At 47.3% G+C, this 19,056-nt stretch overlaps 1 protein-coding gene across 2 annotated transcripts in view; it reads left to right on the forward strand.

Annotated features, from left to right (window-relative positions):
* Nucleotides 1-18,272, forward strand: part of LOC138453688 (armadillo repeat-containing protein 1-like) — a 264,412-nt gene extending 246,140 nt beyond the window's left edge. For both annotated transcript variants that reach the window (XM_069606755.1, XM_069606754.1), the window contains exon 7: nt 17,846-18,272. In XM_069606755.1, coding sequence (XP_069462856.1) covers nt 17,846-18,037 — 192 coding nt within the window. In that variant the 3' untranslated portion in view covers nt 18,038-18,272. The remainder of the gene's footprint in view (nt 1-17,845) is intronic.
* Nucleotides 18,273-19,056: the final 784 nt, after the last annotated feature.

The following is a 19,056-nucleotide window of genomic DNA, read 5'->3' on the forward strand; positions in this document are numbered from 1 at the left end:
AAATTTTCCGGCGTCTGCGTCCTGCGTCAATGACGTTGATACGCTGTCCTCGAGGGCCTCCGCCGAGCCAACGTCACCGGATGTTATAAGTAGGACGCACGATGCCCTAGCCTCAGTTCCGTTTTTTCCGCAAACGTGTTCGCTTCAGAGATCTCGGCGTGCCTTGGTTCTACTGAATCCTGTTCTTTCGGTTCTTCAAACCTGTTTGTTTGTGTATTCGATAATGTCTTTGGCTTCTTCCACCCCGCGGTCAGGTTTTAAGAAGTGTCGGGTTTGCGGGTCCAAGATGTTGACGGACATGCACGACGCTTGCCTCTGGTGCCTCGGGGAGGACCACGATACAGATGACTGCGTCGACTGCCAGTCGCTTACATTGAAGGCCTTGCGGAAGCGTAAGAAACTGTCGGTGGGTAAGGTGGCCAAGCCCCGGAAGTCGCGATCCACTGGACTTTCGACGGACGATTCGAGCGGTGACTCTCCGCATCGTCATAGTGAGTCCGGGGGTCTCGGTCCAGGAGTCGGTCTTGCCATTCCTCTGCCTCTTCGAGGCACTCACGGAAGCGCCGTCACAGGTCGCCTTCCCCGTCCTCATCCGAGGACTCCGCCCGTCGGCAGGTTGCTTGTCCCAACAAGCATTCCACTCCGTAATGGGATTCGTTCCGGCAGGAGATGACGATTTTTCAGTTGCAGGGCTCTGTTCCGTCCGCGCCGTCAAAAGACGCCGGCCGTAAGCGTGCTAGAGACGCCTCTCGTACGCCTTCGGGCTCCAACGGTCGTCGTGACCACCGGGCGCGTTCGCGGTCCTGGTCTGACAAGGCTGGTCGCTCTAGGCATGCCTGTTCCAGGTCCCGGTACTCAACGCCCTCGAGACCGTCGGAGCCTGTGAAGTCTTTGAGGAAGACATTGACGCCTATGGCGCCCAGGTCGTCGAGGGACTCTCTCGAGGATCCGCCTCCGAGGAAGCCGTCGACGCCATCGGCGCCAAGGCTGTCGAAGGACACGCTCGGGGCTCCGCCCTCGAGGACTGTGTCAATGCCGTCGAAGTTGTCAGCGCCACTCTCGACGTCGATGTCGATTCCGTCGACGCCTTTTGAGGCTGCTTTGTCGGAGGTACCCCGTGGCACGGTGGAACCCCCCAGAAAGGCACTGGCCAAGGCAAAAAATGTCTTTGTCCCTTTTTCTGTGCTCTCCTTCCAACCTCTGGATTATATTTCTGAGGGGTCTGAGGAAGGTATGGTGCCTGATGAGATTTTGTCTGGTCATAGCCAGATTGAAGACCTGCGTCAGTCGCTGCACGATGCCAGTGGTCTGGACACCTCTCCGGAGGTGGAGTTCTGTAGGCCTGAGCCTGGCACCCATGCCGAGTCCTTGTACCAGCGCCTTATGTCGAGGGTCATGGAATACTTGGGGTGGTCTGCACCACCTGTGGATTTTTTGCAGGATGACCTAACGGACATCCTCGACCAAGGTCCTCCAACTGACCCGGTACTGCCTTTCGATATGGCTTTGCAAAGAAGGGTGGCGGTGGCTTGGACTGCCCCGGAGAGTCTCCCGGCAGTGAGCAAAGCTTTGCCGCAAAAATACCGCCCAGCCAGTAGTGACCCTGTTACTTGACCACACACCCCACTCCGGAGAATTTGGTGGTGCAGGTGGCTACGGCCCAAGCAAAGCAAGCGTTGTACCCTACCATCCCTCCTGATAGGGACGACAAGCGATTTGATGGCTGGGCGAAGAAAGTATTTTCTTCAGGGGGTATGGCTTTACAGGTAGCCAACTCTGTGTGTGCCTTGTCACGTTTAAAGCACACTCTGTGGAACTGTATTTCATTGGCGGCTGAACATATTCCCCAAGGGGAGGAACGGGATGGTTTTCTTGCTATTGTACAGGATGGCAAGGGTGCTATGTGTGAGTCCATTCAGTCGGGTCTGGACATGGCGGATTGTGTCAGCTGGTCCATGGCGGCGAGCACCGTAATACGCAGGTTTTCGTGGTTGCGGAAGTCGGGGTTTGCTCCTGATGTGCAAGCCCGGCTCCTCAACATGCCCTTTGATGGTGAACATCTTTTTGGCAACAAGGCTGACGAGAGCCTTGAGAGGTTGCAGACCTCAAAAGCTGCAGCAAAGTCATTGAGCGTTGCAGTTCGCCAACCTCTGCCTTTTCGTCCTAGGGGACAGCAATGGAGGGGAGGTTCCTTTCGATATTATTCATCCTTTAGTAAATCGAGAGGAGCTGCAAGTCAAAGGGGCCACCGTAGGAGTGCCAGAGGTGGAAAACGTGGTACTCGAGGTGTCAAGGCCGCTCGTGCAGTTACCTCTTTGCCATCAGGCACTGCCGCAGACGCTTCAGCTCAGTCGTGAGGCCATGTCCCATTGTTCGCTGGTTGGGGGAAGGCTGGTGCAGCATCTTGTAGAGTGGCGTGCCATTACTTCAGATGTGTGGGTTCTGGAGATCATAGCCCACGGCTACTGTCTTCCTTTCCGGCAGAGGCCTCACGACAACCCACCAGGGAATCTCTCTTTGAAGTGTCCGGATCCGCTCCTTGCGCAGGAAATTTAGTCCCTGCTGGAGAAAGGTGCCATAGAACTGGTGCCTGTAGCGGAGAGGAACAAGGTATGGTATTCCCCTTATTTTTTGATTTCAAAGAAAGACGGGGATTGAGACCCATCCTGGACTTGCATGGTTTGAACAAGCTCCTCAGGAAGGACAGGTTCAAGATGGTTACTCTTTCTCAAGTCCTCCAGGCCCTTCAACTTCAGGACTGGTTGGTGTCTCTCGACCTCAAGGACGCTTACTTTCATGTGCGGATCCATCCCAAGCATAAGAAGTACCTGAGGTTTGCGGTTGGAGACTCGCACTTTCAGTTTTGGCTCCTGCCGTTCGGATTGACCTCCGCCCCGAGGGTCTTCACCAAACTCATGGTGGTGGTGGCAGCGTATCTCAGGAAAGGGGGGATTCACGTCTACCCCTACCTGGACGATTGGTTGATCAGGGCGCGCTCTCCCGAGCAAGTCCTGGATCATCTGTCTGTCACCTGCCACTCCCTTCACAAGCTGGGCTTCTTCCTCAACTTAAAGAAGTCCCATTTGATGCCAACCCAGCGGCTCCAGTACATCGGAGCAGTGCTTGACACATCCCTGGGGCTGTGTTTTCCTCCCCAGGTGAGGGCTCATCACATTCAGCAGATTGTGCACAAGTTTCAAAACGCCCAGAGTCTCCCGGCAATCGAGTTCTTGAGGTTGCTCAGCCTCATGGCATCCTGCATTCTTCTGGTGCCAGAGGCCAGGTTGCGGATGAGATCTCTGCAATGGGCCCTCAAGATGCAGTGGTCACAGTCCTCCGGCAGGATGTCGGAACCCGTTCAGGTGCTGCCCTCGGTCGCCCAGGACATTCTGTGGTGGGCCGTCAAAGGCAATCTGATGAAGGGGGCTCCATTTTGGCTACCCTGGCTGGAGGTAACGATCGTGACGGACGCATCCCTCACGGGATGGGGAGCGCATGCCAACGAGTTGACAGTCAGCGGTCGTTGGTCTCCGTCAGAGTCCAGACTCCATATCAATCTGTTGGAGCTGAGGGCCATCAGGCTTGCCCTGAAGGCTTTTCTGCCGACTGTGCGAGGGAAGAATGTCCCGAGTCTGACTGACAACACAGTGGCCATGCACTACCTCAACAAAAAGGGGGGGCAGGGTCACTTCCTCTGTGCAGGGAGGCGATGCAGCTCTGGTTCTGGCCATCCAGCAGGAAGTTTCGATCTCGGAGGTTCATCTGGCCGGAGACGAAAACAAGACGGCGGTCGCTCTGAGCAGGCAGAACGCGATCTCTCACGAGTGGGAGTTGGCTCAGGAGATTCTCCTGGAGATCTTTGCCCTTTGGGGGACCCCTCAAGTGGATCTCTTTGCCTCCAGTGTCAACCGGAAGTGCGAAAGGTTCTGCTCGCGGGAATTTCCTCCAAAAGGAGCCTTAGGAGATGCGTTTCTGGTGGAGTGGTCCTTCCCACTGCTGTATGCGTTTCCTCCAGTCCCGTCATCACGCAAGTGCTGCAGAGGTTACGGAGGTTCGGTTCCCGGATCATCCTCATTGATCCGGCTTGGGCCCGGAGGATGTGGTACCCAGACCTTCTCGACTTGTCCATTTGCCCTCCACGTCGTCTTCCCTACCGAGACGATCTGCTCAGACGGCCGGCAACAAAGTCCCTGTACCGTTTGCTGTTGGAGAAAGTTCTGCGACTGGTGCAGAGTTAAAAATGTGGATCCTTTTTCATGTGACATTCCTGTGGTTTTGTCTTTTTTTGCTTTCGCTGGCCCACAGGGGCCTGCAAGTCGGTAATGTTAAAGGTTACCTGGCGGCGCTGTCTATATTTAAGCGTTCGTCTGAGGAGTGTTCCTATTTCAAAATTCCTTTAATTTCTCAGTTTCTCAAAGGACTCACTAATGTGTTTCCGCCGTCACCTTTCCAGGTGCCTGGTTGGGTTTTGAACGTTGTTCTGAAATTCCTTATGGGTGCTCCGTTTGAGCCTTTACATCCTTGTCCTTTGAGGTTGTTAACCCTTAAAACTGTGTTTTTAGTTGCGGTCACTTCCGCTCGCTGAGTGAGTGAGTGAGTTGCAGGCACTTTCAGTTAAGCCACCCTTCACTGTGTTTCATAAGGACAGGGTTGTCCTTAGAGTTCGTCCTTCCTTTCTTCCGATTGTGGTTTCGGAATTTCATTTAAGCCAGAAGGTTATTCTTCCGGCATTTTATCCTCCTCCACATCCTGGTAAGGAAGAGGAGAGGCTCCATAGGTTGGATCCTAGGAGAGCTTTAAGTTTCTACATTTCAAGCATGTCCCGGGAAAGAGTGGACAATCAGCTCTTTATTGGTTACGCTGGAAGGCGTTTGGGACAAGCTGTTACTAAGCAGACTTTGTCTAGATGGATTATCCTGGCAATTTCTGAATGTTACCGCGTGGCGGGTAAGGACCCTCCGGTAGGCTTACGGGCCCATTCTACTAGGGGTATGGCTGCCTCTACTGCCCTGCAGAGGGGTGATCCTATTCGTAACATCTGTGAAGCAGCCACATGGGCTTCGGTCCATACTTTTGTACGACACTACTCCCTAGATTCTATCCATGGGCAGGATCTGGCCTTTGGCAAGGCAGTCCTTTACTCTGCAATTTGATTGGGCATTCTAAATTTCTATATTCTAAATTAATTTTCCCTCCTCCATACGTTGGTACTGCTTTGGGAGTCTGTCATAGATATGGAATACGTCGGAGGACCTAATCCCCTCGAAGAACAAGTTACTCTCTTACCTCGTAACGTTCTTTCGATGGGATGGTCCGACGACGTATTCCAAATCGCTCCCTCCCTACCTGCCCCACTACAGAATTTCTTATGCAATCGCAGCTTACGTTTCCGCAAGGCTTTCTGTGGTCATACTGGCAGTGGTTTGGTGCCACATGTTCTGGGGGAAAAAACTACAACTGAGGCTACGGGCGTCGTGCGTCCTACTTATAACATCCGGTGACGTAGGCTCGTCGGAGGCCTTCGAGGACAGCGTATCGACATCATCGACACAGGACGCAGACGCCGAAAATTTTCCAAAGCAGCACAGCTGTGGTGATTGTCATAGATGTGGAATACGTCGTCGGACCATCCCATCAAAAGAACGTTACCAGGTAAGAGAGTAACTTGTTTTTTCTTCTGGCAGAGCTGGCAGATTTCAAGAGACTGCTCTTGGTCCTTATAGAAGCCAAGAGGAGAGGGGGAAACATGGTGGCGTCAACTAGACCAGTAGCTTCCAGAGGGGTTTACCATCTACCAGAGGAGACACGCCACTATAACCCTGATGCCCCCACAAATATGGTGAGCAGCAACATGATCAGGACGGGGCTTATTTTTGCAAACTGGGAGATCGGCCCCAATAGTGCTATGGCTGCTATAAGATGCCCCATGCCCCACATTATTCTGGCCCCATGGATTTTACTCAAGTTTATGGATTGGACCATACCCAGGGCAGACTTTGTACCGAGCATTAATCTAGCAAAGGTCAAATCGCTGCTAGGGCTGGTTACTCGGCACACAACTACTTCACTAACGATGTCTGCCCTAGGGTCTACAGACCAACGGCCAGGGAGTGTAAGATAAACAAGGCTAGTGGGGCCCACACAGGGTCAAAGTATTTCTGCATAAGGTACCCAAACTGGACTCCAGCCAACCAAAAACCAGGGAAGAGCTTATTAATAAATGCACACACTGATTCCAGGCTGTACGTGGGTGTTTATCTGTGATCCAGCAGGATATCCTGAACTGCACTAGATTGCAGTACCAGTGGGAACATGCCTGGGACCTCCTTCGAATAGAATGTAGGGACCATGGAGGGGCCAATGGGATCATGGGCATCGGTACGAGTGGCTGCCCAACACCCAATAGCACAATTGAAATCAACGCTCACATCCACCATAACATCGACTATCCTCCTGAAAATAGCCCGAATCACCCTGTGTTAAGTGGCACCAATGTGGTGCCACTGGGGAGAAGGACTTTGGGCAAGCCCAGTCATACAGGGGCTAGTGGTTCGCCAACCTATGTGTAAAAAGTAAAAACAATTAAAATAAATGTTTACTGAGCCACTAGGCCTGATGGTCACGTTATGTTAAAGGATATTTATACCGCGCACTATCACCACCGTAGTGGTCCCCTGGCATTATGGCTTTTCGGTTGGTAGCCCTCATGTGTTGTTGTGCGAGGCTATGTGTGTCATGTTTTGTTATTTCAATGTAGTGAAGTGTGTGCAGTTTGTAGAGCTTTGGAGGTGTGGTTGTGTATGTTTAGAGTGTGAGAGGTGTATGCAGAGGGGTGAGATTGTTTAGTGTCATTGGTTAGTGGCATCACTATTTATATGCGATGCATGCTCATCTTCAAAATCCTTTCTAGATGTGGCGCAATGCTAATCTTTACAGTTCTATCTGGATGGTGAGGCAAGCTAGTAATACAATTATGTCTATATGTAACGCAATGCTAATCTTCACAATTCTGTCTAGATGTGACACGAGCTAATGTTAAAATTCTGTCTAGATGTGACGTAATGCTAATCTTCACAATTCTGTCTAGATGTGGTGCAAGCTGACATTCACAAATCTGTCTAGATGCAACACAAGCTAATCTTTACAATCCTGTCTGGCCGTTGTGCAAGCTGACATTCACAATTCTGTCTAGAGGCGATGCAAGCAGACATTCACAGTTTTGTCTAGATATGACACAAGCTAGTATTACATCTCTGTCTATATATGATGCAGGCTAATCTTCACAATTCTGTCTGGATATGATGCAAGCTAGTATTACAGTTATGTCTAGATATGACGCAAGCTAATCTTCATAATTCGGTCTAAATATGATACAAGCTAGTATTACAGTTTGGTCTAGATATGACATAATGCTAATCTTCACAATTCTGTCTAGTGGTGATGTTGGCTCATATATGCAATTTTGTCTGGACTAGCTAGCACAGAGTATACTCTACCTAGTTGTGAGATATTGCTCACTAATAGTTATCTTGATGTGTGAGATCTGGCACAATAAGTCTATCTAGCACCATCAGGCTTAATGCGAAAATGCTGCTATCTGGCACAATCAGGGTAAGAGTGAAATGCTGCTATCTGGTGCTCTCAGGCTAAATGTGAAATGCTGCTATCTGGCACAATCAGGCTATTTGGCACAATCAGGCTAAATGCGAGGTTCTGCTAGGTGCACGGTAGTCGCCTGACCCCATTTAATTCCTATCTGTGTCTTAGCTCTTGCACTATCTGAAATGTTGCTAGGCCTAGTACAATAGTTAATTTCACATTCTTATTGTTTATGGCCTGTAAGAATGTTTTTGTATTTTCCCTTGTTCCCTCCCTTGTCATGAAGCGCTTTGAAACACATTGTGTACAGGCGCTATATAAATAAACTATCATATAATTTATCATATCTGGCACATTCGGGTTAAATGCAAAGTATGGCTATGTGGCACAATCTAGCTATCTCACAAAATCTGGCTAAGTGTGAAGTATGGATATCTGGCACAATCAGGCTAAATGTGAAGTATGGCTATGTCGCATAATCTGGCCAAGTGCAAAGTATGGCTATCTTGCACAATCTGGCTAAGTGCAAAGTATGGCTATCTTGCACAATCAGGCTAAATGCAAAATATCTGGCACAATCTAGCTATCTGGCAAAATCAGGCTAAGTGTGAAGTATGGCTTCTGGCACAATCTGGCTAAGCGCGAAGTTTGGTTACCTGACACAATCTGGCTAAGTGCGAAGTATGACTATCTGGCACAATATGGCTAAGTGCGAAGTATGGCTATGTGGCACAATCAGCATAATGTGAAGTATGGCTACGTGGCACAATCAGGCTAAGTGCGAAGTATGTCTATCGGGCATAATTACGCTAAATGGAAAATATGGCTATCTGGCAAAATGTGAAGTATGGCTATCTGGCACAATCTGGCTGAGTTCAAAGTATGGCTATCTTGCACAATCGGGCTAAATGCAAAATATCTGACACAATCTAGCTATCTGGCAAAATCTGGCTAAGTGCGAAGTTTGGTTATCTGACACAATCTGGCTAAGTGCGAAGTTTGGTTATCTGACACAATCTGGCTAAGTGCAAAGTATGGCTATCTGGCACAATCAGGCTAAATGCAAAATATGGCTATGTGGCACAATCAGACTAAATGCGAAGTATGGCTATGTGGCACAATCCGCATAATGCGAAGTATGGCTATGTGGCACAATCAAGCTAAGTGCGTAGTATGTCTATCTGGCATAATTAGGCTAAATGGAAAATATAGCTATCTGGCAAAATGTGAAGTATGGCTATCTGGAACAATCTAGCTCTGGCACAATCTGGCTAAAAGCAAAGTATGCTATCTGGCACAATATGGCAAAGTGCAAAGCATGTCTATCTGGCACAATCTGGCTAAAAGCGAAGTATGGCTAGGGGTTCAGCGGCATGCACTGTCATTGTTAATTTTCATTGCTACCTGTATGTGTTGGTATGTACTTGTATGGCCCCATGACAGAAATAAAGTTATTACTGACTGATCTTTCAGAATTGTTGGTCATGACAGTGAGCCGCCTGAGCTTACTCTACCAGCTTGTTTGAACCTTCCACCTCTACCCAGGAGTTAATCCTTCGCCCCGGTCATCCGTCTCTGAACCTTTCGTTTGGTGATGGCTACATGAAGCTTTCCAAACTTGAAGAATTTCTAAGGAGCTGAAAGAGCGCTACAAGAAGCCTGTACAACAGGACCTGACTCAGCGTTTAGTGACTGATTATATCTAACTAAATCCACTTATGAAGTGTTCTCTTGAAGATTTGTTTTGTTTCTCTTGCACTTTCTGGTATCCCGACAGAAAAACTACTTTTGGGGGTTTCAGAACACTTTGAAGCAATGTTTTGATAAACTGCGTTTTGAAACCTCATCTAATTTGTGACCGGAACGTAGTTCTCCTATATTTTGTCCCATAAACCTTTCCAACCCGTGGGTACTAGTGACCATAGCAGGGCAGGGTAAGGTGGGAAATGATAATAAGTGTAAACATATTTTTCACTGTACTGAAATTAAAAAAGGTTGCTTCCGAAAAACCGTAATGCGACCGCTCAGGGCGGCTTTCCAAAGTGACCTGTCACGCCCCTGCAAGCACACAAGTGCGTTTAGGGTCTGACGGTGCCATGCCAGAAGAGGGAAGTCGGGGACAGGTAGGCGTTAAATATATATATACACACATATATATATATATGTGTGTGCGCCTCTGAGGGGCACGGTTTTAGGCAGCATTATTTATTACTGGACTGTGGGAGGGGGCGGGGGAGGTGCAGGGGATGGAAGGTGTAAATCCTACCGGTTTAAAGGGTGAGGGCAGGCGGGGACTGGTTTCGAGAGGAGTTCGGAGGGACCCCTGCCCCCGAAAAAGTGATATTTGTAAATTTAAAAAATCGGCTGAAAAAAGTATTTTTGACATGCGTCCTTCAATATTCGGAAATGTAACATGGAACTTAAGAATGTATTGTGGTTGTTAGTGTCGTCCAGTTTGAGCAAACCTTTCAGTCTGGCGACCTTTAAACGGTTTCACTTGTGCTCAGAAATGGTTTTATATAAGGTGGTATCCATTTCCTATATTAAACGTGACGGTTTTACCTGGCTGCTTTTCAAATAACGCTTCATAGCTGTAGCTGGAGAAAACATTGCCTAACTTGGATGGCTGAACAACTTTCACGTTTTCCAAACTCGTCGCCCCTGTCTGAGCAGTTTGTCAGTGGTTATGATGAATGCAAAACGTTTTCATCTGTCACTCGTCAATGTTGTAAAATGTCCTTAATTTAAACTGATATGCACAAACGTGGTTTCGAGTTTGCTCTGCCTAGAGTGCCAAACGTAACCTCGCTGATATAGCCCAATGAGGACGAAACATGCCTGAGGTTACTTGTAGTCTTGTGCAGAAGTGATGCATCATAGCAGTTTGGTCTGGACTTGCCCCTTTCTGCTAGTGGACCACGCCTGGTTTGCATATAGCTTGTCCCTTTGTCTACTGCCATAGTAGGCTGAAAACAATGGAAGGAAAGGCTGCCCTAGCAATTTCAAATGATTACGATTCACTACAACTTTTCTGCCCATCAGACTTCAACCTCCCCTAAAATTGTTTGATGACAGTAAGATCATAGTTTTAGACATGAGGCATATCTCAATTGCCAACATTATGGGCAAACACAATATATAATCTATATATATTTGTGAAAGTGTGTTTGTATGTTCGGGGTTGGCTCCAGCCCCATAACAATTGGTGGCTGAAATGTTGGCCTACTGTCAGCATACTAGTCTGGGGTGTACTGGCAATAGTGAAATTTAACCAACCCAACCACCCTGCACAGCGGTGGAGGGTGGTCCGGCCCTGTGCTATCAGTATAGGTGATTTTCGGGAGATTGTCGATTTTGGCGATTTTTCAAAAATAGCAAGTTATGACACAATGAAACATACACGATGCTGTAGTACTCGTGAATTTACTAGTGCAGAAATATGAGATTTATTTTGCCATGCGTTCCGAAAGGTGATTGATGCAGCAGAAAGATAGTTTCAATGGATTGCTTTTCATCTGATAGATATCCTCATCCAGCGCTGCTTCTCGAAAACCTTTCGACTGGGGACGTAGTGCGCCTCGACTTGGCTGTCGATCGATCCGTCTTGCTCTGTGCTCGATCGTCTGCTCTGGACGTGACATCAAGCGTCATATATATACCACATCACTACGCCCCATACCTCAGTTCCTTCTTTCTGCACGCTTGTACGCTGCTTGTGGAACATGACATTGAGTCTTCGACTCTGCGTTTTGACTAAATTTGTCAAATTCTCTTCATAAAACCTTGAACGTGATGTGCGCTCCCCGGATTTCGGGCTGTAAAAGGTGCACAAACTGCCATTCCAAAATGTCGGTGACAGAATTGCATGACATTTGTCTGTGGTGTATGCGTATGGTCATGACACGGAGGCTTGTGCTTCATGCTCCAAGATGCACTTGAAATCCATTTGTTAGCGGGCCGCCAAACTTGCTTTGCGCCGACTGCCCCTGAAATCTCTGTTGCGGTCGCTCGTCCGGTCCTCCACGACAGAAGGGCCCAGCCCTGAAAAAGAGAAGAAAAACATCACCGAAAGGCAAAAAAGCAGTCACACTCGAGGAGTGTCCTCGTCTTCATCGCCTAAGAAAAAGAGGTGCCATCGACACGAGTCCCGCTCGTCGTCAAGGGGTGGGGGGGGAGTGAAGGTACGCTTTCGGCTATGCCGGCCACTCGAGAGGAGTGGGAACATTTAAAAAAATAAATGCTAGAAATGTTTAAAACACAGACTGCTGCAGGTGCGGGTACATCCCCCGAACAGGAAGCCTCAGCGGCGCTTGGCACCCTTGAACCCAAGCATGCCAAACCATCAGCGTCAAAGAAGCCTTTGGGCTCAATGCCGAAAAAGGTGCAGAAATCACCCCTGGACCTTCTCGAGAGCGTTAAGAGGCTGACATTCCTGACGTCACAGTGGTACCCAACCCCCAATCGGCACCGACTGCCATTCCATCGGCGTCGAAGGAGAAACACTTGGCACTGACTGTCAGCAACTGATCCTTTGTCTCGCTCTCTCCAGGTCTGGATTCTTAGAATCCATAGCATTGATTTTCGGCACCGACCAGGGTAATCAATCCCATGTATACAGGGGCAGGAGGAGTCTATTTTATGGACGACCAGGCAGACCTGTTGGCTCTGGCCAAGGGCTCCAAGATGCCAGTGACTTGGACACATCTCCAGATGTTGAGCTTCAACAGTTATCCCTACACTCACACCCATGCTAAGTTTAGGAGCCTAGTGGAAAGGGTTGTAGACACCCTGGGTCTGAAGTCGGCGTCAGTGCCTACCCAGGGCTATGAACGTATGGACATATTAGATGAGCGTTCTGTGACAGAGCATAACATTCCACTTAATCTGGCAATTACTGACCCCCTAGCCTCCTTGTGGTAGCATTCCTGCTCCAATCCCCCGGTGAACTCTAACTTTACAGGGAACTAAAGGCTGGCGAGAGGAGACCCATCTTTTCTGGTTTCTCACCCTTCTCCAGAAGGGCTTGTTATGCAGGTGGCCACAATCTCCACCAGGCCTGCAGCCTCCACTTCTAATCTGCCTCCAGATAGAGAAGGCAAAAGGTTGGACGCTATGGCCAAGAAGGTCTTTTCCTCTGGCAGCATGGCTTTAAAAGCAACCAATGTAGCCTGTGAATTTACGAAATACGCCTTTGGTTTATGGAACGCTGTGGAGCAGGCAGTGCAGTACATCCCCAAAGGTGAAATGCGGGATGGGTTTACACGGCTGGTGGAAGATGGGAAGGACGTGGCCAAACAGTCGTTGCAAACGGGCCTGAACGTGGCCGACTGCATTGGTCGTTCAATGGGGTCAGCAGTAGTCTTGTGGAGGCAAGCCGATATCAAAACGTCTGGTTTCTCCCTGAACGTCCAGAATAGGCTACTCGACATGCCTTTCGAAGGAGAGTTCTTTTTGGCCAGAAGGCTGAAGACGCTTCGGAAATGTGTAAGGAGTCAAAATTAGCTGCAAAATCTCTGTGCCTATCTGTGCAGCCGCCCAAATCTGCCTTCAGCTTTGCCTCTAGAGGCAGAGGCTACAAGCGCTATGTGCCTTACAGCATGAAAGCGCCGCTCCCATAGGCCAGGTAGGGGCAAAAGTGTTTCTCGCGCCCCGGAAGGGACAGAAGAGCTTCCCGAGGCCAGAAAACGGTGGTGGGGCAGCACCACCCTCTAAGACGCTTTGATTTCCCCTCCCACGACTTAATGGTTGCTGGGCGGCCACATGGTCATCCTTGCACACGTTCACCAGGCATTATTGTCTGGATGTTGCCCGCAGCACTGATGCACATTTTGGTAGGGCAGTTCTGCAAAATATTCTACTATAGCACTTTCCGCCTGCCTCCGTAGTATTACCTGCTTGGGGAGTCTATCAGATGAAGAATTTGCAGGAAAAAGCAATCCATTGAAGGAGAATTTACTCACCGTAATGTTCTTTCTATAGATTCTTCTCCCGCAGATTCCTCATCGCCCCTCCCGTCCATCCTTGCTCAGAAATTTCATACGGCTGGTGCATCTGTCTAAGCAAAGGTACACCTGGGGATGGCTCTGAGGTGACCGCTCCTATTTAGCTAGTCGCTTGCCTTTAAAAAAATAAAGCAAAAATCTTTCAATTTTCTCAAATGTTTGGGGATCACCACTGTTGGGTGTTTCCCATTACCAGGTTTATTACAGGCTGGTTAGCCTTGTCTCCCATCGTTTTCCTCTGCAGCATTCAGGCACGGGGGAAAAAGAGGGGAACTGAGGTATGGGGCGTAGTGACGTGGTATGTATACGACACCTGACGTCACGTCTGTAGCTGACGATCGAGCACCGAGCAAGATGAATCGACAGCCAAGTCAAGGTCCACTATGCCCCCTATCGAAAGGTTTCCGAGCAGCAGAGCTGGATGAGATCTATCAGATGAGGAATCTACAGGAGAAGAATCCATAGAAGAAAATTACGGTAAGTAATTTCTCTCCTTTGGCACCCACAAATTATGCAGTTCAGTAAAATAATGAAGCAGTAAAGCAATTTAGTGCAGGATGAGACCTTTCGTTGTGCCAAAGCATGTTTTTGGTTGTTGACTTTCAAAATCACAAAGATGCTTTCGTAAATCGTATGCAAGTTGTACTTCAGCTAAAACACATGCTTCCATTTTAGGAAAGAACAATCAAATTGCATTATACAGCTTGTCAAAGTAAATACTCTTTTGTTATGTTATTTTGATATGAACCGCGCACCGCTACCACCCAGGGGCAGTCTCTAGGCCCTCGTGTGGCTCTGCAAGAGAGGGGAGTGTGGAGGTTAGTGAGGATAAGGTGAGAGGATAGATTCAGAACCAGGAGAAAGTGGTGTCTGAGTGTTGTTTTGCATGTGGGAGTTTGTGCAGGAGGTCCTGTGCGTTGTAACCGTATTGGTAAGATTCAGTGCCTCGGGTGTGTGGAAGTATTTTGTGTTGGTGGGGTTGTGGTGGGTTTGGTTGTGAGTGCTGGTTAGTGTCCATAAGGGATCCAGAGTCACGGATGGCTGTAGCTCTGAGATTATCTCGTGTCTAATTGTAATTTTGATGGTTTTATGGACTACGTGGGATATTCACTCTAGGTGTGCTTCAGGCTCTAGAGCTGCTGGATGTGAACATAGAATTAATTCTTGATTTGTTTGTGTAGTGCGTCTAGCCCAGGTCTGGTGTAGTGGCGTCAGTTATGTTGGTTATGTCGTCTCCTCTCTAGTTTGTCTGTGGTTTTATTGTTGCTGGTGTCCCTTCGAGGTTTTCGTTGTCTGTTGAACCAGGTTTTGAGTCACTTCCTGAAGATGAAGTGGTCTTCTGTGGTTCTAATTTCTTTGGGCATGGTGTTCCAGATGTTAGCAATTATATGGGAGAATGCTGTTCCGTTGAATTTACTTTTTGCATAATGTTTTGCCTCTATTTGTAGGTCATTGCTAGACCTTAGGGGCCTGCCTGGGTGATACTGGCTTATCTTGTCATGGAGGAATTCAGCTACTTGTCTGTGCAAGGCTTTGTGGGTGATGCAGAGTTCTTAGAATTTGATGTGTTTTTGTACTGGTATCGAGTGTAGGCCTTTCAGTGTTGGAGTGCATATGGTCTCTTCTGTTTAGTCTTAATAGGATCCTGGCTGCTGTACTTTGCACCCTTTGGAGTTTCTTGGTGAGGCTTTCCGGCATTCCCAGGTAGAGGCTGTTTACATAGTCGATTCTTGAGTATCAGGGATATGATAGTGAGGGTTCTGTGCGGGAAGGAGAGGTAGGAGAGTATTCCTCTGAGTAGTTTTACGAGGAAAAGCATTTTTTGGTGATTGCGTTGACTTGCGGTTCCAGGGATAGTCTGTTGCCCATTTTGTAGTCCTAGGTTATTTACTACATCAGTAGTCTCTGGTTGTACTGTCATGCTGGTCGGCCAGTCCAGTTGTGGGTTCCCTCTGTCGAATCCTATGGGCGAGAGCATTATTTCCATTTTTGCCGGGTTGAGTTTAAGGATGTTTGTTGTCATCCAATTGGGTTGTTGAGGCTTTTATTTTGTTCCTGGGTTCTGTTTGTTTTCACAATCAGTGTGTCGTCTACAGAGTTGTAGGCGGTAAGTCTGGGTTTGAATGATTTTCATCAGTGGGCACATGTAGATGTTGAAAAGCAGAGGATCTCTCCCTATGGGACTCTGCAGGATATATTTTTGCTGTTTGAGGTGAACGGTGGCAGGTAGGTTCTTTTGGTTCGGGTTTGTTAGGAATGAGGTTAGCCACTTTAGTGCGGATTCCCGTATTCCACATTCCATCAATCTTTTTATTAGTGTTGCGTGGCTGATTGTGTCAAATGCTGATGATATGTCCAATACGTCATCTGCGTTTATTTTCAGGTTGTCCCAGATCGATAGGAGTGCTGATTCTGTTCCTCTCATTGGTCTGAAGTCAACTTGTGAGCAGTCGAGTATTCCGTTTGTTGTGACGTATTTAAGTAGATTTTGTACACGTGGTTCTCCAGGATCTTTGCTGGGTAGGGCAGGTTGGATATCGGTCTGTAGTTGCTCGGGTGTTCTGCGCTTTCTGATTCCTTTTTTATCAGTGCTTTAATGTATGCTGATATGAAGGAGGACGGTCCTATTCCTCTTTTGAGTGATATATTCATTAACTTCCAGAAGTGTGTGACCGGGGTTCTGTGGTTGAGAATTCCTTTGAAGATGTCAGGGGTCCCTTGGGGATCCTGCAAAGTTGGTGTCCTTGATCAGTGTGGCAAAGGTCTCTAGACAGGTGAGTTTTGCTGTAGTCTGCGTTTTGCCTGATGTCTGTGGTCCGGCAATCATGGTTGCATTAGTCTGGGCTAGGTTGATGGTCTCCTGGATTGTATCTATTTTTGATCTCAGGTGGTTGGTGATGTCACAAAGTGCGTGTTTTGGGATGATGGAATTCTTGCAGGAATACATTTTTTTAAATCTCTTTGATGATTTTGAAGAGTTCTTTCTGTGGATTGTTTGCTGGTTCTATTTTAGTGATGTAATAGTATTTTGTTTGCTTTGAGGACTGTTGATTTGTATCGTTTGTTATCTTTGCTATTTTATTTTGTCTTGTCGTATGTATTGTTGTATCAACTTTTTTACCATTTTGCGGCTGGCTTTTTTTGAGTTAATTCAATTCTTCTGTGAACTTTTTTGCTGCCAGTTTTTTTGGTGTCGCTTTGAATGTTTATGCTGGTGCCAGTTGGTCAAGGGCCTTGGTGATCCAGCTCTTGAGTCTGTCTTCTGCTGTGTCTACGGTTGTTTCAATAGGTTCTGTTTCACTTGGGAGGGTTGAGTCTAGAAGGTTTGCTAGGGTTTGTAGCAGCTGTAAGGAAGGCATGGTATCAATAGTAGACACAAACACAATGCTCAAAACAAGTAATAAGAAAACTTTATTCGTTTCTGAGTGTTGCTTGCAGCTATCATTTAGGCAATAAACCATGTTCGTGAAGCTGATTTCGCTAGTATGCGCTCGCTAACGGTACTTCATAAGCTAAACGCTCTTATTTGATAAATCACTTGGTTGCAAGTGACAGGAAAACAGCACAATCTGGGACATGCAAACCATACATAAGTTTATTGCGTCGTTTTGTCTGAGCATACTTTCCTATTCCTATAGAGAGCCTATATTGGCCCCTTAAACCACGCGTGGGGACTGTGGGGTTGTGCGGAGGAGGGGGGTCATATTTCCTGTCTTGGCTACGGAGGTAGTTTCTAGGGAGGACAAGGGCAAAAGAGTTGGATCAGAAACCAGAGGGTTTTCTTTCATTGGGGAGGATGCTGTTGCGACATTCCATAATCCATCTGTGAAAACATTGACTCGGTGTACTCCTTTGTAATGATGGCAAGCGCTCTGTGAAAGGAGCGAGATCGGTATGTGTTTGCCGGTAATGTTCCATACAAAGCGCCAGAGCTGGTAGAATTCTGCACTTTAAACCTTTAAGTGATGTATTTGTAAAGTCTCCCGATTTTCTGCAGAAGAGGTATAGATTTTGTATATTCAAATAGGAACAGAATCTACATTTTCATTGCCATGTAAAACGTTTGAATAAAATAGTCTGAGAAAATGTTGCGTTATATATAAATGCGATAGGACTAAACAGCGAATACTTACAGGTGGTCATTTAAATATTGCGCCGAGTGTTTTTACTGTGCGATATTTATAATACTAGCACCACTGGCTTTCATAATGGTTACTTGTGTTCACGTTTAATTTACTTTACAGGTCTATTTACCAATTGAAGCAGACGGTGCACACATGGAACAGAACTCCCACTTGCCGGAATATCTGGCCGAAGAGGAAAGTCCGCAGAAGGGAATTCACCAGGCTGTTGCATCAAATGGCTCCAAAGGCGCCACGAGTGCGAGCTGGGTAAATGCTGCGGCAAACTTCCTAGCGAAATCCTTTTACTGGTGACTGGCGACCCGCATTCCACGTGGGACAGCCATTCCTACACAACAGGGGACAGCTATTTCCTTTCAGGCTTCGCCTTGCTTTTTGTTGTATTGTTTGTCCAGATTTCCTTGTTTGTCAGCATTCTCTCTGCCTCTTGGTATTGTTGTCACTGTCTCTAGTGCCTCTTTTGTACTCTGTGAACTACGCACACATACTCATTGAATGATTTAATAAACAAGTATTTGCATATTTAAAAGTGTGTAATTTATCTGCCCATGCATGGTTATTAGACACTAGGGGGTGTTTTTAGCTACTTTGAACAGATGCATACGAAGATTACGACAATTACTCTCCATCTGGTTACTTTGAAGGCATCGATGTTGGCGTCTCCATCTTGCCACTACATGGTGTGGTGTATCTGAAAAAGCGGAACAGTTCTGCGTGTATCAAACTCTATCCACATTTGATTCTCCAGAGGTAAATAATTGCCAATTGGAAATCACTAAACTGCTATTGGTATGGCCGTGTAGCATTGTGGCCTGTGTTCTGAGTTACATTGCTGCACCCTTCTTGGTCTGCTGTAATTCATAGGCTAACAATGCATACAACAAGATAACGGGGCATTAAACATATTCGATTACATTGGAATCACAAGGTATCCCCACACAACGTCACATAGCATTGCATCAAAATAATCATACACTGATTGCTGGGTGCAAGGGCGTGGTGTGGTGCATGTTTAACTATTGCTGAGTGATAATTCACAGTGGTACATAACAGTGTGGATTTGGTACGTGCTACAGTGTTCATGAGTGGCACAAGCCATTTCTTTTCACGTTGGCTACAATTGGCTGCAATTACTGGCTTTGTTTTTTGCATACACATTATACACCTTACAACCCTGTTAGACCACGAGATGGCAGTGCAATTTTAGGATAACCGTGTATCATAGAACTGACTTCAATTACTATATGCATAATAATATTTTATGCATTTACTCAGCTCACGCAGGCGTGACATGCCAATCTAATATCCCCATT

Source organism: Ambystoma mexicanum, chromosome 4p (assembly GCF_040938575.1).
Source record: "Ambystoma mexicanum isolate Mex_15411 chromosome 4p, UKY_AmexF1_1, whole genome shotgun sequence".
NCBI classification, from domain to species: Eukaryota; Metazoa; Chordata; class Amphibia; order Caudata; family Ambystomatidae; genus Ambystoma; species Ambystoma mexicanum.